The 27,754-nt window shown below is 46.9% G+C and overlaps 1 protein-coding gene across 11 annotated transcripts in view; it reads left to right on the top strand.

The window, feature by feature from the left end:
- Positions 1-27,754, top strand: part of vav2 (vav 2 guanine nucleotide exchange factor) — a 175,438-nt gene that overhangs the window by 48,056 nt on the left and 99,628 nt on the right. For all 11 annotated transcript variants that reach the window (XM_068573987.1, XM_068573986.1, XM_068573983.1 and 8 more), the window contains exon 2: positions 3,004-3,120. In XM_068573987.1, coding sequence (XP_068430088.1) covers positions 3,004-3,120 — 117 coding nt within the window. The remainder of the gene's footprint in view (positions 1-3,003; positions 3,121-27,754) is intronic.

Below are 27,754 nucleotides of genomic sequence, written 5' to 3'. Positions count from 1 at the left end.
CTGGAGTAATGACGTCGATTAAAACCGCATTGCAGCAACGATCCGATCTGCAATACCTGAAAACGAACGGTTCTGTTGCAGGTCTTACTTGTTGGGTCAGTTAGGGGTGTTGAATATGGATTATCAGTTGATTAATCATTTGCTGTATACATTGTGTGCCATTTGTACTCGATGAATTACCAAATGAGTTGTGGAAAAAGAAGGTTTCTCATGTTTCCCAGGATGCTTTTAACCTTTAAATTCAGCAGCATTGTCGCAGTCACTCCAGTGCAGTCCATGGAGCTGAAATTGCTGTGTGTGTTTGTAAGATGCAACACTATGAAAAATGGTGGGCTGAGTGTGCCCACAGCCTATAGAGAGGTAATTCCAGATGGATTGTGCCGAGGGCGGCCCGAGCCGAAGGAGATGACCGCAGCCGGTTTATTCCCAGGTTGCTCTCCACGCCGCAAGGATTGGTGTATTTTTATTTATTTTTTTCATCAAGATCATAGCAATTCTCCCCACCCCTATCCCGGCTCTCGTATCGGCAAACATACATTAGAATGTCAGACACATCTCCTCCCTTACTGATCCATATCTGCAGAGTCTCTCTCCCTCACTCTCTCTCTCTCTCTCTCTCTCTCTCTCTCTCTCTCTCTCTCTCTCTCTCTCTCTCTCTCTCTCTCTCTCCCTCTCTCACCACTCCAGCAAATGTTACCTTTTCATATATGCGCTGTGAAAATACATTATTTCTTCACCCACCGCATGTGAGGATCCGCAGGCGCGATAACCTTCGCCGGCGGACCGCAAATGTCACTTGGGCTCGCCGACCAATCGCGTGCTCCTCGTCGCCGGGGCCGGGGCGCGGTCTCTCTTATGGGGGTTCACGCCCACGACTCTGGGGCCGAGCAGATGTGCACACATGAATGAGAATGAGTCAGCGGGGGAAAGCGGGAGGCGGGGGCGGGGGGGGGGTCGCTCTCAGGTGTGGCCGGGGTGAGGGGACGACTTGAAATGCCACTGAATACCAGGAAACCACATCAGATGAAGATGTGCTGCTCTGTTTTTCATCGAATCTGAACATTTACCGGAGTAGTAACACGGAGTAGATTTCTTTTTTTTTTGCAGCCTCCCCTCCTCTCCCTCTCCCCCTTTCCTGTGAAAGCTAATTAGTACAGAAAGCTGATGCGGATGATGTCTCCTCGCGGTCAACTGTAGCAACAGGAAGCACTGTGGCTCATCGAGCCGCTGTGGGGTTTCAGTGAGACTACTGTGCACTCTGAAGCGCTGTGGGGAGTGGGAGTGTCGGTGTACCTGGAGAGGAAAAAGACACTCTTCTCGCTGCTGCTGCTGCTGCTGCTGCTGCTGCTGTTGTTGCCAGAGGCGCGATAACATTACAAAACACATGGAGTGTGACTCTGCAAGGCCGCAGGTCGCTTTGCCAGTTCTTCTTTACGCGACAGCCCGTTGCAGGGACGGCGCACACGTTGTCGATGCGTTCATTTCAAAAGGCAATCGAGCATTTTATTTATTTATTGTTCCACGTGCAGCCTCTAAGCTCTTCCTTCTACATATTCTGCTCCGGCGGCCATCGCTTCATATCGCTCACTCGCAGACCAATGCGAGGGCGTGTCAGAGCGGCGGCTGAATTTACATGTTAAGTCATGTGTTGTTCACACGCGGGGAAGATGGGAGGCAGGCTTCTCCTCATCATTAATATTTCAATGGTCCTCCCGTGCAGTTATCGGTCCCCTCCCTCCCCCTCAGGGTTTATCTGTGTGATGGAATATTTGAGGGACCCGGGCAACATTCGTGACCAGGGAGTATGTATTATGCCGTTTGTTATGAGTCTTCTCTACCCGCTCCCCTTCCAGGATAGTAGCCATTGTTGAAAAAGCAGATATCAATCTGCAAATCGGCCAATATAACGATAGCATTGCATCTACAACACCTGCAGATTAGACATATTGGTTTTTAACCTTTGGAGCGTACAAATACATGGGATTTCTCACATAGAATGCACTCCTAAAAATTGAGTTTAAGAGATTATTTGTTTGTAAATCCGTGCGTTGAAAACCCCCCTCATTCAAACCCTGTTCAACATCATCTTATCTGTATCTCTGACTACCCTGAAGTGATCGCCTCTTGTTCCTCCAGCTGGGAAATGCATCGACATAATGTCAATATCATCATAGGAGATTTGATATTTAGTCTTTCCATATCGTCTTTCATTATTGTTTTGGGAAAACGTAATATCACCTCGATGTGTTTTCTCTTCCTGGTTTATACATTTTGACATGTTGGTAAAGCGCTGTCATTTTCTGAACTCATCAGACTGGCTGTTCTGTTATTAGCAGTTACCTACTTCATCATTATTTAGCAAAAAAGCTCAATGTGTAAATATTTTTGCTGAAGCACCCTGCCAAACCCTGCAAAATCATCAGTCTAAAATATAGTTATGTTTGATTACCTCCACATCTCCTGGCTCTACTTGTTCCGTCTCGCGAATACTGGACTCACTGTGCTCGACCTTTCCGTGGGGTTTTCCTTAAAGACATTTCCACGGGACACACGGCTGCTGTATGTCAGATGTGTGACCTGCGACCTTTCGGTGCGAGGTCAAGGACAGGACTCGGCCTCCGGCGCTACGATGTCAAGAGACAGGCTCCTCTTGTGGCTCTCCTTATCTGGACCTGAGATGAGGCAGTCTCGCGAGCCGCAATCAGCCGGCTAAATAATCACACACACACACACACACACACACACACACACGCCAGGAGAGGATGAAGTGAAGAGCCTGCCAATCATCAACCAGGAAATTAAATATTTACACGAAGGCTTAAGCATTGATGGGGGATATTGAACAGACTGCTGGAAGGTGTTTCTCAGGGCCAATATTCTGTTTCATCATAATGTTACGACACGATAGATGTTCGTTCCCGCTGTAAATCCTGCACGCAAGGTTGAGTTTGAGCTCTTTTTTTTTTACGTTTTTGTGTGTCTGTGTCTTCCCTTCTTTCGTAGTTCCTGTGTTTGAAGAACATCCGGACCTTTCTCAAGGTGTGCCACGACAAGTTTGGCCTGCGCAACAGCGAGCTGTTCGACCCCTTTGACCTCTTCGATGTCAGGGACTTCGGCAAGGTGAGCTCAAGATGCTTTTTTCTTTTTTCCAGCCTCTGAAGACGCCCTGCTCTTGAACTGACACCGTGATCCGCCCGAGGATTATGCGGCCCAAAGGCCACGTTCTAACTACTCAGAGACGCGGCGCCGCTCTCATCACACCGTTTACAGCAGCGCTGATGACCTTCTGTTGTCAGATGACAGCGCCAAGACGCGGCGCGTGGCATCTGTACGGTTAGATGGGCTGACATACATGTGCCGTGTGTGTGTGTGTGTGTGTGTGTGTGTGTGTTCATCTGCAGCATTGCACATCGAGCCCCTTGTGAATTCCCTCGGTTTAAAGACGGTTCAAAGTCAAGTCTGTCAGTCGCATTAACTTCAATGCGGCGCGGAGAGACGGTGAGACACTTCAGGGTCGGCGGTCTCATCTCATGTCACCAAGTGACTGAAGTCGAACCCAAACGCTGCTTTCCAGCAGTCTGCTGCCGGGATGCAGCGGGGAGGTGTGCGTTGGCTCAGTATTCGGGCTCGCTGACTCACGCCACACTTCATTTGAGCTTTGTGGGGAGTTGTTAAAGGAGTATGCAAGGGGATTTTTGTGTTTATTAATTGGGTAGTCATAAGGCCAATGTTCCACCTCCACCCCTTCATCTGGGGGAGGTTAGGGAATTCAGAAAGGAGATCAGAGTTCTGCTCTTTTACATTGAAAGGTGGCTAAGCATCTGATCAGGGCGGTTGTTGGATGTCCTACCAGTTGGCTGTGACGGACACAGACTCACAAAACCCAGAAGGGATTACACATCGGGATGTTTCAGGACCCAGTGGCTGCTGGGGAGAAGCACATCTGCTCGACCAGCTGCCCTGGTCGCTAGTGTAAAAATGGATCGAAGGATGACGTCTGGTTTGTCAGATAGGTAACTTCAAGAGGTTAAAAAAAAAAAACGTTGTCGAAGAGGCCACCTGGTCGTGAGACGTGTTCTTTTCATGTGACTGAACTTGAAAGGAGGAAACAAATGGGTAATAGAAGGGGTAGGGTTATCTGGCCGGTTATACTCGGCTTCTACTTTCCGGTCCCCTTTGACCGCGATGTGTGTTTCTGTACGTGGCCGCGGGCGGACGAGATGGCATGACGTCATTTCAACAGACGACAGCTGGTGGCGCGGCGGCTGGGGGTCGGGGCGGCGGGAGAAGTGAGGTCTGAGTGAACTGTGTCGGCCACGCTGCGAACGTCGATCGCAACATGCTTACGGAAAGCCATCCGCTCATTTAGCTAACGCATCTAATTTGCCGTTAGCTCCCTCCCCTGCCCTGAGAAAGGATGAGAGAGGGAGGGGGAAAGGGAGACAAGGACTCATTTGGCAGGTTGTAGATGAACCACAAGACGACGTCTGAGAGTCAATGAGCTCGCAGTGAACGGTATTAAAAATCCAACAGCGGTCAGAATCAATCATACAGGCCCTCCATATGTCAATTTGGAAATTGCTTCTGCATGGTGGCGGCGGCGGTGGGCTTGTCTCGCCATTGATTTTCCATTAAGGCCAAACATCACATTATAATATATTGAATTGAGCAGATCCCTACTAATGTGGCATACATTTAAATAGTGAGGATGCCTCATAAACGGAAGATAAAAGCCGGCTGGTTTATGCCTGAAGTTGGAGTCTCTCTAGTCCCGTTTTATTTTCAAAGCTCTTTCCTCTTTTGTTCCTGTGATTTTTCTTTGGTTGTATGCAAACAAAAGAAATAACTTCTATCGTATACATCATAGTCCACTATCGTTCATTCTCTCTGTATCATTCCGTTATCACCGCTTTGTTTTCACTTATAAATATGAAATGGAAACACTCCGTAGAATCATTTACATTTAGTTAAGCAAGTTTGGTGCTCGTTGCGCGTTTTGGCAAAAGGATCAATACAAGTGTAGTGTGTCCCTGGTGGTGGCGCTCCTCTTGAAAACAAAACGGACTGTTCGACAAGGCCAGAGCCCAAACTGTAGACTTTCTAATCTCGAGAAAGAGTGGAATTTAATCAGAGGACTTCGGGGAGGGCAGGTACGATGGAGGATTTTCTTCGATAGCAGCTGCCTCTATAAACATTCATCAGGCCCTATGCACCTCTCATACCTCCACAGTGGCTGCCAGGGGGCCCCGGAGTTCATCTCCCTTGGCCTCTGACCGCCATCTTGGCTTCTAATGATGCCTTTTCCCAGGTCACATGCAAAACAGAGCGTGGGGTCCAACTGGTTCCCAATGCTGAAAGAGAAAAAAAGGAAAAAGAAAGGAAAAACTAATTGCCCCTTCAGAACCTTTCCCTACACCCTTTCCAGTGGGGCCAGTATCGAAACAGATGGAACACATATCCTGCTAGATGTCCTCGACTGATTTTTATTTTCATTACCCGAGTCGTTTCAACCGGGGTCACCCTGCGCCACACACAACACGAGCTCGTGCTCCCCTGTCGCCTCCTCTTAACGCATGGGGGGAGAATAGAGCTGCATATCGGCACACTTCTCCCCCTCACACACTAACACACCCCCCCACCCCCCCTCCATCATTAGAAATTCATTATGACATCATTAAACCAATGAAATACAGCTTATTACAGTAGACCCCAGAGAAGGCTTCTATTTAAACACCTCGCTCCATCCGGAAAAAATAAAAAAAACAGCCCCCTCTCCCGACCTGTTTTAATTAGCCACCAAAGGAACATTGCTGTCATTTAAATGAACATGGCAATCAGTTTATTTGGCTGTTGCCATGATTAGCATAATTAGCCCGCACCTGTTAACCATCCATCAACAGTTTGGTAATTCTTCCGTCTGTGAGTGGAGAGCGGCGGAGGGAGGCAGGGAGGGAGGAAGGACGGAAGGAAGGAAGGAAGCTTTTTTTTATTCATTTAATGGCCGGGTTTGTTTGAAAATCGTCACCTTCCTAAAATAATAGCCCAAGTCATTGGGTTTTCAAAAAACTTGACCGGATGTAATAAGGGTGCACAAGATGCCCACTGCACAACAGGCATACTGTAATACCGGTCAAATTATGTTATGATTACTAATATTATGCTCGAGTGAGATTTTCATTGACAAAATTGCTCGCAAAATTGCGAGCTTAAATGCTAGCTTCAAAATGCCATCTTGAAAAGCTTGTAAAATTGAAGGTCACATTGTTTTTTGACTGAGGCCAAATAAAATGGCCGAAGTCACACTCGTTATACACAGACGTTACACTACATGGGTAGAATCACATGATCTGTTCAACTGAGGATGTTGGCGATTTTACCAGAGGTGGCCAGTATCACGAGGAGTTGATTTAGGCCAGAAAATAATTTGGGGGAAAAAAATGATGGAGGCCATTACTTTAGGAAGGTGACGATATGCAGACGCTGTTGCTCCAATCCATTTCCTATTGCACCTCAACAGCCTTGGCGGCATCAGCGACTGACTGACTCGCGGCGTGTCGCAGCCGCCCGAGCCCGCGCTCTCCAACTTGACAGTACAGCGTCACGGTGGATAGATTTTTATTTGTGCGCCGCATCTGAATGGAACTTAGTCCCCTCAATTTCAGCTCATTGTTTATGTGAACCAGCCGTCCCTTGGCAGCTGGTTCGGCTGACAGCAGGCCGGGGTTTTCAGCCAACCCACGGTGATGATTTGTATATGTATTTATGATTCTTTCCACTTAGTGGCCAAATTATCCCCCTATTTAATAGACAAATTGAAGTGGTGTTTTTTAAATAGCTGCAGTTAGTGAGCGACTGCATGCTCTTTGGATGAAATCCGATATATTTATGGCAGGAAATTGGGTCCGCATCGCAGCTCGTAATCAGTTTACTTAATATCGAGTACACAAAGCGCACCTTGAAACAGATGGAGAGCTGTAATCTGAGGGAAAACTCCCCAATCCCCCTGATTCGATTTGCACCAACTGCTCTCTTTTCTGCCACTTTTCTTCCCTCCTCTCCACCCCCCAACCTCCATCCATCTCTCCCCCTCCTCTCCTCCCTCTCCTGCCCTCCCCTACTCATTCATCTCTGCGAGTGTGTTGTGATAAGACTAAGCCAGCGGCGGGGCGAGCCACCATTGTGTCAGAGCGCCGTGATTGCCGTTGGTCGGCGGTGTTTGATTACCCTCCCTCTCTCTCTCTTCCTCTCTCTCTTTCCGCGCACACTGAACTCTGCTCCGTTCATTTCCTTCCTGCGTTCTGCAGGGTCTAAAAATAGCGAGTTGCTTAGCGAGACGCCCAGTGCTGCTAACATCTGGAACGTGCCTTAGCCACCGTTGGCCCCGCCAGCCCAGAATGCTGTTTGCTGGAGTTGGATTTAACCTCAGTCCGATGCCCGTGTGCTCATTTGTTTTGTGGACATGCAACAGTACATTAAACGGCCGCTGTATGTACTTAGCGTTCTTAGCTATTTTACAGAGTTATGGCTCAGTTCTGCACGTCGTAGTGAGGCCTGCCATGAATTATGAGAAATGCATGTATTATTTGATTCAGTGCTCTGGCATTTTGTGTCTTAGTGTAGTCCAAAAAGCTGCATATTGATGGTGTAAAACAAGCAACAAAAAAGAAATCCCATTTTGTCACTGTTGTTTCTCTCCCCTCTTTCCAATAATATGTTGGGCTTTTTGGACTACAGTTCCCGTCTGCTTTGTGGGACCAAAACAGGAAGTGCTATTTTTCTGCCCCTGCTGTCATTGAGTAACCGGGGCCTGTTTAGTCGCTCAGTCGTTTCACGTTTTGGAAAATACACACCGCGTGAAAGTCTCGTCGAATCAGCTCCTAGTGTTTTGCTCGTAAAAAGCCAGCGTTCTTTTTTTTAGTTTTTCATGGATAAAGGTGTGTGTTCCTGTTTTGACAAGACAAATTACACAAGGCGACTTGAACGATGGCCATTCATTGTGGATGATCACATGTTGGTATTGGTATTGATTCACCACTGTGGTTTTGGAATGGGGAAAAAAAGGCGATAGAAAAGGGTGGTGACTAATGCCTGTCAGACTCGGGGTGGAGAGACAGCAGTAAGTAATGGAGGGAGGTTCAAGAGTCAAGTGGCCGAGGGGTCACCCTGTCGGGTCAGCTTGTCCCCTTCCATTAGTGGCCTCGTCCTCGGCAGCGAGTCCTTTACTGTCGAGGGCGGGCAGTATTTTTTGTTGTTTTTTTTCAAGCTGTGACCCTCTACAGTTGCCTTGTTTTCGGATGTTGTTGGAGCTCCACTACCCAATTTCCTGGGACTTAAATCCTTATATTTCATGACCTTGAAGCGGGGAGTATTGTTTTTATCCGCTACCTGTGACATCTGCAGCGTACCTCCTAGTTATTTATACAGATATTCATTCCTCAAAACCCATGATCAGTCCGTCAGATATGATGACTTTGAGATTGAACCGTCTCACAGTTTCACCCATAGTGACAATGACAGTGTTCCGACATTGTGGCATTGCTACAGTCCCTGACATAAAGGATGTAGAGGACTCCTCCACCGCTGCACGTCGTAACCTCTGATCCAGCGCCGCAGACGGGGCTCCCCGAGGAGGGAATTTATATCCATAACCTCCTCTGAGAATCCACTCTGCTGCCTCGACCGCTTTGTGTCGTCTTCTTCTCTCCCTCTTACTTCACGCCTTGTCCATCAGCCCCTCTCTCCCCCTCCACAAACCAAAAATTATTTTATTTGCATAAAGCTTCCAAGACGCGATCAATAATTCATTCGAAATGCCACAGTGCTGATGATGACATGAATTATAAATGGGGGGCTTCCTCCCCCCCTGTCTGTGTTTGTTGGACCCCCTTCCATCTCTCCCTTCCACGCTCCCACGGCCTCATTATCCCTGCAGCTCGTTACCGTGACACCCGGGGATACAGGTGGTTGCCGAGCAATAGCTCGTCGTCCTGGATTCAGCCTGCGTTTGCGCTCGCGGGGCTCGGGGGGGAAGGGCGACTGTCGGGCGGGGAGGGGGTCCGCTAGAGTTCACAGTTCACACCTCCAGTGACAGCAGAGATGAGATGTGATGGAATTGTGCCACGAGTCACGCGAAAAACCGGCCGTGGCGCTGTGCGCTTTGCGTGACGGATGTAAAAACCCGAGGTCCAGGTGAACCAAAATGTCACTTTGAGGACATCTAAGACCCGACAGCTGTTCCTGCCCCGACTGCTGCATAGTTTGAGACACGAATGTCTCATTCTTTGGAAGCACGCCACAGTCAGAGAGGGAGGGAACAAGAGGGGGCGGTTCCTTATCATCGTATATATATTTCGTAACCCGTCTTTTTGACTTTTCTGCTCACAATTTTGAGAACCCGAGTCTTGATTGCGAGATCTCCAGCGCCTTACGCACCTGCGTCGTAATCACGATATGCAAATAAGGAATGGCAAAAAGTGTGAAGCCAGCTCGCATTTTCTTTTCTTCATGATTACATGGAAGAGGCCTCATAATTATTGAGGTTACGATATCATTTTCTGGTTCCATGTGATGCTCGGTCAAAATTACACCAAAAGATGTATACCAATTCTAGAAAACGCATCTCCCTCTTAGACAGAAATGAATCTGGAGTGAGATTTATCTCTGAGATATTGATATGTCTCCAGTTTTAGTTCCACTGTTGAAGCCGAAAAAAAGCGGTACCCTTCTAAAATCTGCAGAGACTCACAATAAGCTCTCCGTCTCTATTTCTTTTTCACTTTATTTTGGGAGCCTTTTTTCCTCTCTGGCAGCGTTGCAACAGTCATTTATATTGTATCCATCGGAGAAGAGAGAGACAGAAAAAAAGCAAGAAGTGATGAGCTGTATGAAAGACATTTATTGAACTTTTAACGCGGCGCGCGGCCTGAATCCTGTAGTGGAAATAATTGGCCTCTTTTGTTTTTGGGTGACAGCGAGTGTTACCGTGTGCCGGCAGACAGAATCTGATAGACGGCGACGTCGCGCTTTGGCCCAGTACCCGTGCTCAGCTGGGGAAGCTCTTCTTGTCTTTTTTGAAGTTCTCCCAGCACATTGGTTCGTACCGCCGGCTTCCCCGACGGGCTGCCGAGGTGCGATCACAACCCTCTCTCGCACGTTTTTGGATCGTGATCACTGGAGGGCGTGCCTGTGTTGTCGGGGAGGGGGGGGGTGCCGCCTTTGTAGCGCTGCGGGACTAAGGCGTGTGAGGGAGAGGGGAGGGATGAAGAGGAAGAGCCCCCGCGGAGCAGGAGTCTCTGAATTCCTTGTAGCCGGTGTGAGCTCTCATTATTTCTCCTCTCCCGGTTCCTCCCTCCGAGGCCCCACAGGCGTGGCTATGATGGACAGGTACGTTCTCCGAGGAATCACTGGCACGAATACAAAGAGGGGAATCACCAAAATAGGGGAGTTTGTCCTCAATCATTTCTTTTCTTTTTTTCCATTGCGCAGGGATTATGCTCCTCGCCCATGGAGCTGAAAGGCAAACCCACTTGGCTCAAATCATACATCATACTTCTTGTGCTCGCACACACACACACACACACACACACACACACACACACACACACACACACACACACACACACACGCTTGTCATGTGCATTTTCGGCGTAGACTCTGGATTATGTAAGAATATCCCATTTGCTCTCGAAAAGTGCCGATCACGTCCAAAACATGAATCTGGTGTTGTGTGGTAAACGGTGGCTGATATTCCCGGAGACATTTTCAACACGGATCACAGAATGTTGGAGTAGCTTTGCCGGATCATCGGAAAATAAGCTGCTTTGAAAAAAAAATGAAAAAAAAGGAGAAAAAAACATGATTAAATCACGAGAGTTTCCAAATAAGCGATGTGTCACGTAAAAAGAATCCTCTGTGTTTGTTGACAAGAGGAGCTTCGCTGGCAAAATACTGCGGGTAAAAAAAATAAACACAAAACCAGATTGCATTGCTCTCTGAGTTAAGTCAGAAAATTGTCCTTTTTCTTTCTTTCGTAGAACACTGTCAACATTGGTATTAAGTGGAAAGATCCGACAGATTTGTCGTATTAAATGCTCCGCCAGTTCGATGCATCCTGCAAATGTTAATGGGCCATGTGTCCATGGACATCCGCGAATCATTGGGGGGTTTGGCTTTAGATTCTAGGGGGTCTCAGCTGCGTGAACGTGTGCAATGTTTCTGTTTGAATATGTCAGGAGGCCGAGCATCCCGTAAACATTACTTCCCGACAGCATGTGACATATGCTGATAATGCTTTGTCTACAGTATGTCACGGGAAAAAGGCAATGAGATCACAGGCACCTGGTGTTTCAGGACTTTATGGCATGTGGAATAAAGTCTGTGGTGCATATTGGCCACCCTGGTTTCTCCCAACATAAACCACCGTGTTCTGAACTGACACCAGACACCTTACACATGACAAACAGTAGCGGTAACGAGAGTATTTTTGAAACATAAAACAGGAAGCTTAACCTACTACTAAAGTACTGGACATTTGGCAGGCATGATGGGAAATGTAGGCCGTCCCCTGGCACTGCATTACCAGCTTAAGCCGATGACCTTTTAGCCTTGCAGCTAGCAGACCACCAGCTGCAAAAACACTGACCTCCGACCTCTGGGGACAAAAGTGTATATGTGGCCGTTCATGGGATCAATAGGGTATCAGAAGCAACCCGAGTCTCACAACTTCACTCCATGCGATTTAAACTGCAGACGTCCATCCAGAGTGAAAAGCTGCCAAACGCTGAACAAAGATGGTATTTTGATAATTACAAAAATGAGGGATTATCACCTGCGCTGACCAAAAATGACTGTGGTCCATTACACGAGACCTCAGTGGGGGAAATAACCACTCAACCCAATAGGAGCATCGACATCTCTGTCTATGGCCCGCCATTAAGTTTGTCATTGCTTTTGACACGGTCCAGTCCATCAACAGGAGCGCATTAAAGCGTTAGATGGCAACGGGGAGAGACACACACACACACACACACACGCATACGTGCACTTTTCACACTGGCGGCTGCAGGGCCATAAAGTCGCCGGCGGAGCCATTGCTCTCTGATTCCTCCCATCAAAGAGCTGTAAAATGGAAATGAGACTGAATGGATGACATGGTCCCTCATTACCCGCGGCGGGCATTATAAAAAGTTGTAGTAACACGTTTGACTCGACTTGATGGCGACTGATAGCGGTAAGACGCAAGTGCAGCCCACTTCCCTTTTCTCAGAGTCTCCTCCTCTTCCTCCCGCTGCTCCTGCTGTGCCATACCTTCCTCTGCCAGACCCTGCAAAGCACGCTCCACATATTCCCCCTCCACCACATAGTCTCACTATTCTTTCTCACCTGTGGTCCCTTTCACCTCGGGATTATTGTGTCTTTACCCGTGTCTTGCGACTTGTGTTCAGCAGGGCGCATGGGTGATTTGATACAGCCGATAAATAAATAAATCAAAAAAGCTAGCAGCTCCTTATTGTGTGGTGTTGGGGAGCTCGCCAGGTGTTACACCCCCCCCCCTCCCCCCCGCCCCCTGCAGTGGCCAGTAAACTGATGCTCTCCTCCATGCCTCTTTTCATTTATCTCCCTGCAGGTGACTCACAGCAGGTAGTAATGATGCACAGCCCAAATGTGGCCAATAGGGTGGACTGTCTGATGTGTAGGTAAAGGCGAAACCACTTTTACCTTTTCAGGGAATACCAAGCTATATTTATGAGTATCTGGAGCATGAACATGAAACAATAGTATGAATTGCCGCATTTTTTCATGCTGGGTTTCGAGAGACGCTATTGTGCCCAAAAATGTAAAATGCAGCGAGAGAAGAATGAAGAAACGTGAGGGAAATGTAGCGTTCCACAGGTCAGAAAGCTAATGTTATAAGAATGTTCAAGGTTACCTGTCTGACACAGTTTACAGCAAACGTCATTGGAAATGATTATAATCAGTGTTTTTTCCACCCAGAGGAATTCATGAATCCTTGAGATTCAAACCAAGATATTCAACAGTTATTTTCCTTTTATTTTGTAATGAAAACGGGGACCCGGTCATAAAAAACATTGCTCCATGATGCTTTTATTTCATTTATTTATTTATATATATATATATATATATATATATATATATATATATATATATATATATATATATATATATATATATATATATATAACAGTGCCAATAATTCACATATTTTCACAATAATTCACATATTTCCTCTCTGTTTCCTCCATGTTTCCTCTGTCAAGCATCTGCGTTTTCGTGTGCTACATTATATCGCCCAGCATGAGTATTGATTGGACTCTATTAATAGATTGGTAGAACTCAGTTCACCCAAATTAATATTCTGATCCATAAAAAGTGCTCAACCCTTTTGATAGAAGAGTTCACAGCAGTTTTTTTAATAAACATGGTAAGGAAATGGGGGGTACAATTATGATCCCTATAAATCAAATAGCGTACCTGAATCCAACGGCATACTGACACAAAGAGGACGTGTTTGAAGACGGAATGGGCGTCTTCAAGAGGCCGAGAGAGAGAGAGAGAGAGAGAGAGAGCGAGAGCGAGAGACCGTTTCTGACATCTTCTCCCACCTCTGACTTAGTGAGGCCGCCTGCAGAGCACAATGCTTGCTGTTGCCTCGCCCACACGCTGCGCTCCGTCTGCCTCGGCTGCAATTACCGCTGGAGCGAGTGCCCACCGCTACCTGCTCATCATCCCGGAGCCGGGGAACCCGGACCTGGACAAAGCACACACGGCGGCTCCTGCCAGAGACTGCATTATGGAGATTAGGGTGAGAGATTGACAAAGAGGCAGAGGGAGGAGGTGGAGGAAGTCAGGCTCGTCAAGAGCGGGCGAGGCCTCCGGGAGGGGGAAATTAGTTTGCTCCTGGATGCTCCCGCGGGGCTCTAGGAGAAGGGGAGAGAACGACAGGGGGATTAAGAGAGGAGAGGTGGAGGAAAACAAGACGGCGGGCGGGGAGCAGGCTAATCTCGCTTCGTCAGGTGTCCGTCTTGTCCAGCTCGCAGAGGTCTGAAGCAGTAATGACACAATCGGAAACTCATTCAACAACAATTCTGGTAATTGCGTACGGCGTCTGTCAAGCAAATGAATATAAATCCTCTTCAGATGACAGGATGTGCTGCTTTTCTCTGTTTTACAATATGAATTGCGAATATTTTGAATTTTAAGATGCCGTATTTGGCTCAGAAAACTTCCGATCTACATTTTTCACGAATAATTGGACACTTTATGGACCAAATCATTGATAGTTTAGTTGGAAAATGACATTATAGTTAAAATGTGTTACTTTATACATATTTATATACACCGTTTGTGTTTCTGCCCCTATTCAAACCAACTTGTGTGTGCCGAGGTCACTCAAAGAAACCTGGCTATGCAGGATTAAGACGGACACACAGAGAGAGAGGTGAAGTGGGAGAACACAAAGAACCCAGGCTGACGGCGAGTGAATAAAACACTGCCAGACAGAGGTCAAGAGGTCAAGAGGTCAAGTGTTTAAGGGCGTTAGCGGGGAGAAAATACTGTAACAAAGTTTGAGGTGGCGAACCAAGAGACGGGAACAGACCAGCTGATTGCGGACGATTAAAATAAGGGCACGAGACGGAAAGATGAAATCACGTCGGACGATGTAATGGAGATGAAGAAATAGACGGGAGAGAACGAGAAGTGACGGCGCCGCCAGTATTGTGGGAGTGCCATGCTTTTTTCTCACTCAGCTGGTCACCTCAGTGCCCCTTTGTGAAGGAGAGGGGTTTAGGTGTAGACAATAGCGGAGAGTGCCAGACTGGGCCTGTATGGTAACAGCACGGTAACATCAATAATCCCCTCAGTCAGTTTCACACGCGTCTTTATGTACCGCATTCATATTTCTGTTTATGTTTCAAGGGCTCAAGATAAAAATGGGAAGGAAACACAAAAAGTCTTTTAAATAATCTCTCCTTTCTATGCTGCAGTTGTACTAATTTGGGTCTTTGCAAACCCGCAAATGCAAACAATGTAAGAAGGGGAAACAATATGTGCAAGCTTAACTATTCATAGGTCGTCGACAGATGCAACCTGTGATGATGGGGGTTTGCGAGGAGGCATTAGGGCTCCAGTTACCCATTATCTTTTACTGTCTAGTCGTTTTTTTTAATTAACTATGCGCTCTATAAACCCCCCCAAATAAACTTAAGTGCCCGTAACAGTCTCTCCGAGTCCAAGGTTGCAGTTTTAGATCATTTATTTTGCCCGGCAACCAGTTGAAAACCATAAAAGATCCTCATCTTCCAATATGTAACAGAGCGGCAGCAAGTTCTCATGAAAACGCGTTTACATAAATACTTTCAAACTGACTTGTCGACTACCGAAAAAACTTGGGTTACAAGCCGCTACAACCTTCGGTGGTTTGTGTCCGCTAGCTCCCCGCTGTAGTCAGCTAGCGTTGCTGCTAGCTCTCCGCTAGCGCTGCTGTTAGCTTTCCCGCTAGCACAAAGGTAGGGGGCCCAGCCCCAGCTCGACGCCCGACTCAGGTAGCGGGAACATGGCCAGTAGCAGCAGCAGCAGCGGGGAGCTAGCAGCAACGCTAGCTTGCTTCAGCGGGTACACACACCCAAGGCAGGAGCAGCTCGTAACCTGACATTCACGGTAATTGTTTAAGCTCCAGTAAATGTCCCCCCCTCCCATGATACAGTACAAGCGCTTCATCAGGTGCAACTCTGTCGTCACACCTCTTGTACCGTGTTGAGCTGTGCACAACATTAAAGGCCAAAATGGAAGTAGCCGTCGACCGACACCTGCAACACTGCTCCAGTATGAACTAGAGTGTTTTGAGATGTCCAACACACTCTTTGCACTCAAACCACATGCACACACACGCACACAGACACACACACAGTGGAGACTTTGTCAGGCAGCCGGCCTGGTCATGCCTCCCGGTACGGCATGTTTCCACCCGGCCTAGAACAGTGTGGCCGTTGTGTGCGTGCGGCTGCAGCATTGTGCGGACGCACAACTTGCAGCCCAGTGGTCACACTGGGTCGTATTCTTCACAGCGGGATGGCTGTGGACTGCCACTGAGCATAGTTCACTGCCAATGAAAGGGCTGTGTTCCAAAAAACCTGTTCTGCGCCGCTGGAGTAGAAAGACTCAGTTTCACTCCGAAAAAGACAAATATGTCAGAGAAGCAAAGTCTCCAGCATGTCTGCTGCTATCTTATTTTGTTTTGACGGACTTGTTGTTGTCGTTTGAGATGTTTCTTTGCTGCGTTTTTCCGCCGCGGGGACAGAAACCGGGTCCACCGTCTAAAACCTGGATGTTTATAGTGCGAGAGGGAAACAAAGGAAAACTTTGCTCGTCTCCCAGCAGCAGTGTGGGCACATTATACAGCAACTAAAGGAACTATAGACCGTCCCTGAAGCCAAGTCTTTGCCACACACACACACACACACTTTTTTCTAGAAAGAGAGCCGGCTGCTGTGCTGCACTGTTCTGCTGACGGTTTAATATATCACCTCGTCCTTCTGGCTTTTCCAATATCACTTGGTTCTTATTGTTTTCAGAAGGGTTTTCTGAGTTCATTCGGCGCCGCACTGAGAGATGTTTAACGGCATCTGAAACGCCCCGGATCAGCCTTTTCTTTTTTTTTCTTTTCTCACTTCTTCTTCATTGTAAGCTATTGTGTGTTGAGCCTGGCTCCCAAAAAAAATAAATCACTCGAGTGCAGAAAGTCTCAAGAGGAGAATGAGGAAATCTCTCTCTCTCTCTCTCTCTCTCTCTCTCTCTCTCTCGCTCTCTCTCTCTCTCTCTCTCTCTCTCTCTCTCTCTCTCTCTCTCTCTCTCTCTCTCTCTCTCTCTCTCATTGATCCTGCACCCTGGGTGTCCGCACTGCCCTGAAGTTGCAGACAGAGTTGGGGAGGCAAAGGGTTGACACTGTGGCTCATCAACACAATCCACACACACACACACACACACACACACACACACACACACACACACACACACACACACACACACAGAAGCTCAAAACACATGGAGACATACTGTATCAGCATTAGTTCATTAGTTGCATTCACATGTTCATATACACATTCCTTCTCTGACCTTTCGCCGCTCTTCACGGGTCTTCATTTTTTTTCAAGTGACTCAGTTGAAGAGGGTATTGTGTATTTGGCCTGGAGAGAGAGAGAAAGAGAGAGAGAGAGAGAGAGAGAGAGAGAGAGAGAGAGAGAGAGAGAGAGAGAGAGAGAGAGAGAGAGAGAGAGAGAGAGAGAGAGAGAGAGAGAGTGTGTGTGTGTGTGTGTGTTATGAGTGTGTGACTTAATGGCCAGGAAGGGGCTCTTTTGTCCAGTATGAGTCGGCAGCACTGCTGCATAGTGAGCTCATAGACACAGTAACAAGGAGTTGAATGATTTGCTCTCAGACACCCTGCGGCAGCTTTGTAAGAGGAAGCTGAAATAAAAGCAGGATTAACAATGATGCTATATACTGGCTCAAATAACTCCATCTAGACAACGTACCACTTTATTTTATTTCATTCTTTTTTTCTTTTAACAAAACAAAGTGCAAGAAAAAACCTTGAATCTGCATTTTTCAGTTGATGCATTCAAAGGCTGAATCTTCCTCCTGACTTGATGACTTTTTTTCCCCCTTTTGCACCGTCGTGAGATAGCATTTAGCGTGGACGTTAGCGTGCACAAACACCACTAAGACCATGTTAGCGTGTAAATAAGCGAGAACAAAAGCCCAGCGTTCTCCGGGTCCTGCGTCGTCTCGGCGTTCGTGCCCACCAGCCCTTTGAACGCGCGTTGGCTCGTAAACAAAAGCGTTTGCAGCGCTCGACATGAACATTTTTATTTGCCGGCAAACAGCCGCTGGCGTACCTTTGTGCTGCTTTGCACTTTGAAGTAAAATGCAGTGATATTTCACCACGCCGAGGCAACACACAGAGGGAAGTAACGAGATGCACGTGCTCTCAAAGTCCTAACGTCTGAGCAGCCCTCCCTCCCTACTCTGTCTTTCAAGGACAAAAAGGATGGACGACAGTTTGGGTATGAAAATGCCGATGAGTCATTCACAGCTGATGTTCGTCCAAGGCCGTATTTACTGTGTCCTCCGCATCATTAGACGTTGCTCCAATGTCTTCATGCAGGTTGGATGGGCAGGGGGGGGGGGCGACGGGGTCAGCTAAGCTGAGATGATCCGCCGGCCTGGAGGAGAGGCTGCAGGGGTCAAAAGGTCAGGACACGCTGCAGCTTCACACGTGTAGGGTGCCGGTTTTTGGAGGGAGCTCAGGCCGAGCGTCTCGGCGCCCCACGCGTGACCTCGACGCACTTGCTGTGTCACCTGCAGGCCGATGCTTTTTGATACGGATGCAAAAACAATTGGATACCTTATTGTTTGTTTTGCATTTGATATATTTGCGTCAGAAAGCTGCTGGTTACAACGGACCCGCTGTGACTCCTGCGCATCGGATCCATCCCAAAAATGTTTCCATCAACATCATTTTTACAAAAGAAATATCACATTTAAGGAATCCTTCTCAAGAATGAGTCTAAAGATCAATTACTTTATTTGTAATGTTGGTTTTATCATCTGTACTTTCACACAGAACGTAAAAATGTGCATAAAACGTCATGAAGTAACGTGTCACAGCTCTTTCATCGAAACGACCTCAAGCTTTCATAAAGTCTTTGGCTCTTCTGTCTTCACCATGACTCATCGGCCGGCACCGAGCACATTTCAATAATATACAAGCTATATTGGTGTATTGGTTGATCTGTGTGCGAGCGTGTTCTCCAGATCATGACGGAGAGCTGCCAGTCACAGGAAAGGACTCTCGTTGTTGTTGTTGTTGATCTCCCTCCCCGAGAAGCGTATACCGCAATCTGATTGCAGTTTCTAAAAATTCCTTTTGAAAAATCCATTGCAGAGATGAAAAGTCGTTTGGCATTGATATGAGAAAAGAAAAAAAAAGCGCATTCTTACGCCTGTTTTGCAGGCGCATGTTTCGATGTGAGGGATGAGTCAGTCAGGGTTGTGATCATTTTTCACTTTGTGGAGGGAGGGGGCGGGAGTTTAAAATGAAAGAACTCAATTACTGCATCCTGCACCAAGTGGAGGGAGTTGGGACACTATTTATCATGCCACAGGGATGGATACACCACATGAGCAACGCCCTGGCTTCATTTTGGGTTTGCATATATTCCACCCGAGCTCTTCAAGTGGTATTATAAATCCATGTGATGTAGTGATACTTCCCCTGCCGCTATATAATCTACTATACACAGCAACTTGAGATTGGCAACAAATTGATCAAACACCCAAACTGAGGCACATATTAAATCGTGAAATACGTTAACCTTAAACCCCTCCCCATCACTCAGCGCGGGTGTAATTATGACAGTGTTTCAGCACAGGGAAAATGGATTAGTTACATTTGCATGCTGATACGTTGTAGAGTCATGATGTTCATAATGTCAGTTGCTATCAAGCTGTCGCGGGCTGATCGCTGGGAGCGGTTCTCTCTCTCTCCCCCTCTCTCCCTCCCTCCTCTCTCTCTCTCTCTCTCTCTCTCTCTCTCTCTCTCTCTCTCTCTCTCTCTCTCTCTCTCTCTCTCTCTGTAAGGATGTTGGGTGCAGCGCCGCAATGCCTCGGTGACAGTGACGAGAGGCGAGGAGACAGCGCGCGTCTCCGACCGCCACCGATTCACATTTGCAACTTCCCCGACTCCTTCTCTCCTCTTTTTTTTTTTTCTTCTTCTTTTTTTTCTCCACCTCTCCATCTCTCTTCACCCCCGGCTCCTGACCTTAATAGCAGCCTCCCGCTCCCGTGTGACTGGGAGATGTATAAGCCAATAAACACGGCACCCAATCCCCGTGGCTGGGACCCACAGACACACACACACACACACACACACACACACACAGAGTCACTACTAAACACACACGTTTCTCGCACAAACATCGCTGATTAAGCTGACGTCCCAGGGCTTTTTTAGCGTAGTGTACATGTGATCGCGTGCGAAAGGGCCGCACAGGAGGACAGTCGATGTTCAGGGGCAGCTTATTTTCAGTTCAGTCCTTAGGGCTTTTTTTTTTTTTAACTCTGAGCTCAACAGGGTGTCACGTTTGCCTCATTTGCTCGCAAGCAAGTAGGACTTGCTATTTAAACAATAGCCCCCCCCCCCCCCCCCCGCTCCCCCTTCTCTTGTTCGAGAACATTCTTAACCTTCTAGAGCCCTCCGCCATCTCGCTCCATTTCAAGGCCAACCGTTTCTCACAGCTTGTCGGAGCCTTTCTGTCATCATCCGGGGCATCTTCATGCCCCAGCTGCAGCTCTTTAATGAGTTATCCTTTCTCTTCTCTGTTGCTCGTGTGCGGTCTACTTTAGTGGCCCATTTTCCTCCACGTCTCTGGTTTTTGAAGGAAAAAAAGAAAGGAGAAAAAAAAAATAAAGCCACAAGGATGTGGAAGCTGATTTAGAGAAACCAAACAGACCAACAGCAACATGAATTCAAAGGTTGCAGTGGATGATCCCAGCAGGTGCACACGCTTCATCGTGTCATGGCCGCTCCACCAGAACGACACTAATGTCCGGATAAAGTCAAATCTGAGATTGTTTCTGTTTATTTTTAAACGCATAATGCATGTTAGACAATGATTGGTGAAAATATAATTTTCACCATGTTTGAGCAGCCCTGAAATGATGGCTTCATTGATGCCCTGGAGCCATCCTGGGCTTAACCCCTCCTCTAACACTATCAATTGGAAAGTTTGGAAGAACGCTCCTTAGATTGCCGTGGTTTACCGAGCCTCCAGCGGACACGCCCCCCCCACAGCATTTTTCTGTGTTACGGGAAAACCTCAGAGCGTATATTTATTCCTGCTTTACCGAGACTTTCATGTCTGATTTCCCACCAAATGTCACTCACCCTCAGCTTAATGTCATCCGGCCGGTGGAGGAGCAGGGCAGGATGCAAAAGCAGAGACGAGATGAGACGAGATGGGTGGGGAAGTGAAGGGGGGGGGGGGGAGGGAACCAAAAGAACCCACATCCTCTGTGCGTCTGAGACGGAACACTTGTATGTGTGTCAGAGGGAATCAAGCGCCGCACCCTCGGATGAGGTCTCCGGTGGGTTGTTTCTTGACACAAATGAATTCCAAATCAACAAAAAAAAGAAGAAAAAAAAAAAAGCTTTGGGTTGTCTTCTGAAGATGCTGGTTGTGGCGGGGGGCATGTTCACTCTGTGGCTTTTTGTCTTTTCCTTTCTGACAACACACGTCTGATGGTGAACGGGGAGACCGAAAAACAACCAACAACCTTTTTTACGAGGCCCGAAAAAACACAAGATTGCGGCAGCTTCTTTGCAACAAATCGGCGAGTCCACTTCAACAGTGTTGTGTCAATGCGTTCCCCACTGGAAAGCGTAAACACCCTCTTATCTGCAATGCTGACACGGCACTGTCGGTGGCAGCTCTAAATCCACTGCGCTCTGAAACCGCAAACAATAAAAGAAAGAGAAAATGCCACAGTGGGACGTTGGTTATACGAGCTACAAAAAAAAAAGGGAGCAGCACAAGTGTGTGAAACGGGGCGAGAAAAGCGGAGATATCTCAACGCTGCAGTAATCATCAGACGCATTATTAAAAACCTGCCCTGCTTAATTTTCCACTAATCCGGCCTGAATTGGCCAGGTACACTGGGGGATTGATTTGTCGGGCCTGGGAGCTGTCCCATAAATTGCAATGCTAATGTCGGGGCTGAGCGGGCTTCTGTCCCTGATAAAGGCAGATTTAATGGAGATATTTCACATAGAATCATTTATCAGCGGCTGACAGGCACGCAGCAAGACTTTAAAGTGCAACAACCCCCCACACCCCCAAAAAAAACGACACAAGCACCTTGATTGGCGTGGGCCACATCCTCCATGTCAGTGCTTGATCCATGACGATACAACTTTATCTGCCCCGCAGCAGATTCATTTGTTCACTCAGTTTGTTGTGAAATTAGACAAAAATGTAAAAAAAAAGGGATTTAAAAAAAAAAAAAAGAAAGAAGAAAAGAAGCCAGAGCATATTTGGATCAGGGTGGATCAGAGCTCATTTTTGGCAATAGTGGTCCGTGACTGTGGACAGACAGGCTCTGAGATTTAGTTTTTATAATGCGAGAGGGGATTCATCTGAAGCAAGTCATAGATCACTGATAGAATCTGACAGTACAATACAAATAGGACCGTAGCCGAGCACAGAGAGGCATTGTTATGCACGGGGCACGCGTGTGCACTCATGTCGGGGCAGTAATAGTCTTCTCAGCGAAGCAATGCAATTTGTAATCCGGTTGTCTATTGTTCTTTTCGTTTTTTTCTTTTGTTTTTGGGGAGCGGGGTGGGGGAGGTATCCATATTGACTTGTACAAGAGCGATGTTGTAGCTTTTTTCTTTTCCTGAAATGCTAAGAGTTTAAACAGTGGTCTAGCAGAAGCAGCAGTTACATATTGTGACCCCCGGCTCCACGAGTGCACTCGAGCCTCGCTGGTCGCTCTAGAAGAAATTGCGCGTCACCAGCGTTCATTTTGGATCCCGATATTGGCTTATTTTACGTTTTCAGATTCAAACCTATATTAGCTTTCATTATATTTGTTTTGCCACCAGACAAACTAAACATAATACATTTTCCTCTACTTTTCCACCAGTAAAACTGTGGTGATTCCTGTGTTTCGAGTCCGCGACTGTTGCCGTCTTTGTTGTGCACGGTCACCGTGGTTACACGTAGTTTAAGGTTTGTGGAAAAGGCACCGTTTCCTCGTTCCCATACACGGTTTCCACGTTGCTCTGTCCGACAGCGGAGACCTATTGCAGGGTTTGGATGGTGAATTTCCAAAACATCGATTACTTCAACTGTGGCACATCTCGACTGCCACCAATGAGAGTGGCTACGAATGTCTTCAATAAGGCAGGTACAGGTTTTGATGCATGCACTTAAGCTGCGATTGTAAATCTACCACATAAAAATAATCAATGTGCCAAAGCTAGATGGATTTAACCTCTCACTGCGACTGAACCCAGATTTACTTCCTCGAAAGAAAATAGAGGAAGCATCCTAAACCATCTAACTAAGAAAGAAACAATGAAGTGATTTATTTATAGGTAGTTAGCCTATAATACATAAAGTCCCAGCGTAATACCCGCAGCATATTTAATGAAACTTTTCTCCAAATATGATAAATAGGCTCCCATGGCAATAGCATATTACAGAATCTATTTAGAAAAGTGTGATCTGGTTAAAGTCATTTTTTAACAATACAACAATCTGTCTGAAAGCCAAAATTGCTCAGAGCCCCCTTTTAAATTCATCAGTCTGGGGTACAAAGGGCAAAGGTTAGATGACAGTCTCAAAGGTAGACCCATGAATGGACTGCAGTCAGGCCTGAGGATGTCTTTGTTGTCCTCATTATGATCTCACCTGACCACAGCTGCCATGTTCTTCTTTGTTCATCACATCTGTCTGTTAATACTGCTCCCAGGGGACATGACTACTCCATGTCTCTCTCTCTCTCTCCATCTCCTCTCTGCCTCGATCTCCCTCCTTTGTTCACCATCCCCCACTCCATCCCTTCCTGGAACTGGTGATTTAATGAAGAGCTCGGTCACCATGAATGGCCTTTCCCATCATCGGCGTCCTCCGTTTTTGTATGCGTGCTTGCTTGTGTGTGTGTGTGTGTGTGTGTGTGTGTGTGTTAATATCTGGTCAGATATGATCCAGCAAGCTGCAACACATTTCCTGTTCTTACACTTGCTGTTGTTGTGTAGTAAAGCTTTGGTTTTGTCCGTGAGACTGAAGGCTCATTAGAAGAAAATCCACAAACTTATCCTCAGCTTGTTTCCCTCTTCCTCTTTTAGAGGACACTAAAGTTAAGACATCAATAGCTTTCATATTTACAGCACTATATCTAGGAGTGCTAATTCACCCCCACACATAAATAGTCCTTTAATCAGTTAAGCTGTTCAACAGCGGGCTTTTTTTTTGCTTAACAAAGCTAACAGGACCGAGGTCACCTCGCTTTCCCCTCCTCGGTCTCCTCTCCTGTGTGTGTTCTTTGAAACTGGTGGTGGGGATTTGGCTATCCCGCTGTCAAGGTAAATGCCCTGTAATTGGCCTTCTAATTCTGTGGGATAATGAGACGGGAAGCGAATGGCAAAGGCCACGCCGCTGTATTTACCTGCAGCAGCAGACAATTAGCACACATAATGCTAATCACAGGCTGGCAGGTGGGCCTTTTTTAATGAGCCTAAAAAGGATTAGTTCTCAATTTCTACTGCCGCGGTGTGAGTAAGGTACAAACGATACTTATTAGTTAATCTCACGTTTTTGAAAAGCCTTCTTTCTCCCCGCGAGTTCGGAGCTCGATAGTTATTTCAATGAATTACTTTATTTCTATATTTCTTTGTAAAGTGTTCTTTAATATGTGTCGTTATGACCACGTTAAATGCTAACGTCATCATGCTAACATGCTCACAATGACAATACTACCATGCTGACGTTTAGCAGGTCTCTTTGTTTGGCATGATAGCATGCTAGCATCCGCTAACTAGCACTAAAGTACAGCTGAGGATGATGGAAATGACTTTAGTTTTGCATATATCAACCAAAGGACCGGACAAATTAATATCCAACCAGATGATGATGATGGATGAAAAGTCAGAGGGTCACTTGATATTACAATTCATCCTCAGGGTAACATGATTGTCTGCACCAAATCTCATGGACCGTACAACAGGAAGGTGGGGCTTTAGATGCATTTCCTAGGGAGCATGTATGTGTGTACAAAATGTCAAAACAATTGATCCAATACTTGTTAAGATATTTACAGTGCCAGTGATTTCAATGACACTGGCATTCAAAGAGCCAAGCAGCTCGTGTGGCGACCCCTCCCAACCCCTACAAAAAAAAACCAACGTACATTTGGATATTAATCACATATGTGTGCTTATTCCCTGAATCCTTGACTTTTAGACCCCAACACACCAGAAATAGACACCCTTTGCACCGCGCTGCCAGTCTTTCTCCACAGTGCAGAGACCTTTAGGGATCTCCACTGCCACCCGACCTCAGCGGGTGCAAGTCCCCGAGGTCGGCGAAGACGAGCGCCGATTAAAGTGCGACCCTCCCGAGGGTTGACAGCAAGCTGACAGATACGTCAGCGAACCCCTCCCACCCCCCCTTTTAAATTGCCAGTTACAGATCCTAATTTAGCTGTCTCAAACATGTCCGACAACTCGTCAGCCGAGGATCCCTCTCAGGTCCTCGGCTCCAAAGGAAGGTGAGAGACGGGTTGCGGGGTTTGTTTTTTTGGAGGAGGTCTCACTGCAGTCCAAAGCTGAGAGGAGGAGACTTCTCCCAGAGAGGTGGAGGCAGCAGCGGGGTCTGTCAGGCTCGTTTTCACCAGCGGAGGCAAGAGGACGGCCGAGGGAAGTGACAGACGTCTTCTTGTTGTTCTGCCCTCTGGACAACATGCTCCTTCCGACGAGACTCCCCCGTACAGCGCTCACAGTTTCGCAGAGACACACGCTCGTGTGCATGCAGTGATGCGCAGATGCGTGCACTTGCATGTTCAACACAAGGGCATGCGGGCGCTTGGATGCACATGTTCGGTCTGGTTCAGTCAGACAAAAGGAAAAAATGCATGGAAACGATCCTATTTATTTTCATGCTGTCTCACTCTCTCAGTGTGTGTGTGTGTGTGTGTGTGTGTGTGTGTGTTGTGTGTCTTTTCCTTCAGCTGTGCATGTGTCTAGTGATTCCAGACGGATAATCTGGGACGTTCCCTGCAATCCTACAAACAGGCGAATGACACTCGAGTGAAATTGTCACGTTCTCTTAAGATCCCCCTACGTTTGAAAGAAGTGTTTTCTTTTATCCACATAACTTCGAAAACGCACAGAATCTGCAGCCTTATTATCCCAATAACAACTCTGTTAAACATAAATATGACTTTGTATATGCAATGGAAATGGAAAACTGTAGTTCAGCTTAATTTGTTTGATAATTATGTAGATGATATATAATAAGCAGAATGCATTTCTCCTAATAATCTGATATTTCATACACCAAAGTAGTGAGTGAAGCTTGTTAGTTAGGCAGAACCCTGAGCTCCCACAATTTGAACTACAATTAGTACAGTTATAATTAAAAAAAACAATCATATTTTGGGATTTCATCAGTGTTGCTATGAAAGCTTCCAGCAAAAAAAATGTAAAAAAAAGTTTTTTCACCCATTTTTTTGGCTTCCACATCCTGTCAACCCAAACGTGTCCTGAACTCCCGCTGGGATGGATGTGCGTGTGACACACTTCATGATGTCACATCAAACAGGTTTGCAGTTTCGGGCCGAGGCGTCTTCAAACCCTCTTTTCTCTTCCAGAGACGCGTCTACTTCTCGGTGGGCTTCGGGAGCCATGTTTATTAAGTCCATCACTTAAATACTGATTAGATTGTGCACCCTGGGATCTTCGAGATTACGAGGACACGGAGCCGGGCCTCCAGTCTGCGTGCGTGCGCATGAATGAATTTGCGTCGGCTCTTTATTTGTTGGTACCGCGTGTGAGATTGTGATTTGCGATGCCCCAGAGGATGAATAGAAATATCTCCCCGTGAAGTAATAACCTCGGGCTTAAGCGCGACACAGTGGCCACATTTGTTTTCGTTTATTTTATTTATATATTTCCTTCGTCCCCGAGAGAAGGAGCCGTTGTCTGTGCAGGACCATAAAGTGGAAATCAATGGCAGGCTGTAATTCGCAGCCCCAAGAAACGACCCCGCTCCGATCAATCCTCTTTGTTGCGGTCGAGACGTGTCGTCGAGACGATCCGAGGAGAAGTCGCCACCGGATGGAGGTTTTAGTCTATTTTTTCTCCTCTCTTTTTAACGTTAATATCGCAGCTCCTGATTGTTTAACACCCTTCTTAAGATGTGTTGGAAAACTCATTCGTAATGCGTGGACATTTTTCTCATAGCAGATAAAATGAACAGAAGAGCAAACTTGTGCGGCTTTTTCTTGGAGCCGCGGCGTTCATGCTGCGCAGGGAGACCGGGGGAAACCATGACGCCATGTTTCCCTTGAAGGCGTCGTGTGGAGGCAGCTGTACCAGTACATCGCATGTTCTACTCTCATCCCCTATATTTAGGGCTCAAGCCATTTTGACGGTATTTCCTTGAGCTAAAGTTCTTTATTTAGCATGGCTCATTGAGCAATGCTCTTGTGTTCAATGATGAAAACACACAAAAAGAAACCATGCAAGCATGTTCATGTTCTCCAAACTAAGTCATCAAAATAGTAAAACCATTAAATGATCTTTGCTCATATTTGATTGTTTCAACAAATCAACGTAAAGCGGTGTATCTTGGAAGTGGAACTCTTCGTGTCCCATTGGATCTCCGTTCCTCCAGACCCTTCCGTAAATCTCTGTTTCATCAAGGTTTCTTCGCTCAGGCCCTCGTTCATGTCTGGGAACAAACTGTGTGACCCCCACTCAGGAAACGTCCTTGTCATGGAGTACAGAGTTCAACCCTCACTTGGCCCGCTATCTCAGAGGAAACGAGCCGACGCAGTGTATACAGGCTGTAGGATCTCCCAGCGTCATCCTTCATCCTGTCTTCTCCCAGAGGCCTTAATGTGCCGTCATCGCGCCTCGTGCAGTGACGCCGGTTTGATGACAGCTGGTTTC

This window comes from Clinocottus analis, unplaced genomic scaffold (assembly GCF_023055335.1).
Source record: "Clinocottus analis isolate CAN_PGR_092001 unplaced genomic scaffold, fCliAna1.0.p SCAF_13, whole genome shotgun sequence".
In the NCBI taxonomy this organism is placed as follows: domain Eukaryota; kingdom Metazoa; phylum Chordata; class Actinopteri; order Perciformes; family Cottidae; genus Clinocottus; species Clinocottus analis.
The sequence above is the reverse complement of the archived record's forward strand: the minus strand, read 5'-3'. Positions and strand labels throughout refer to the sequence as shown.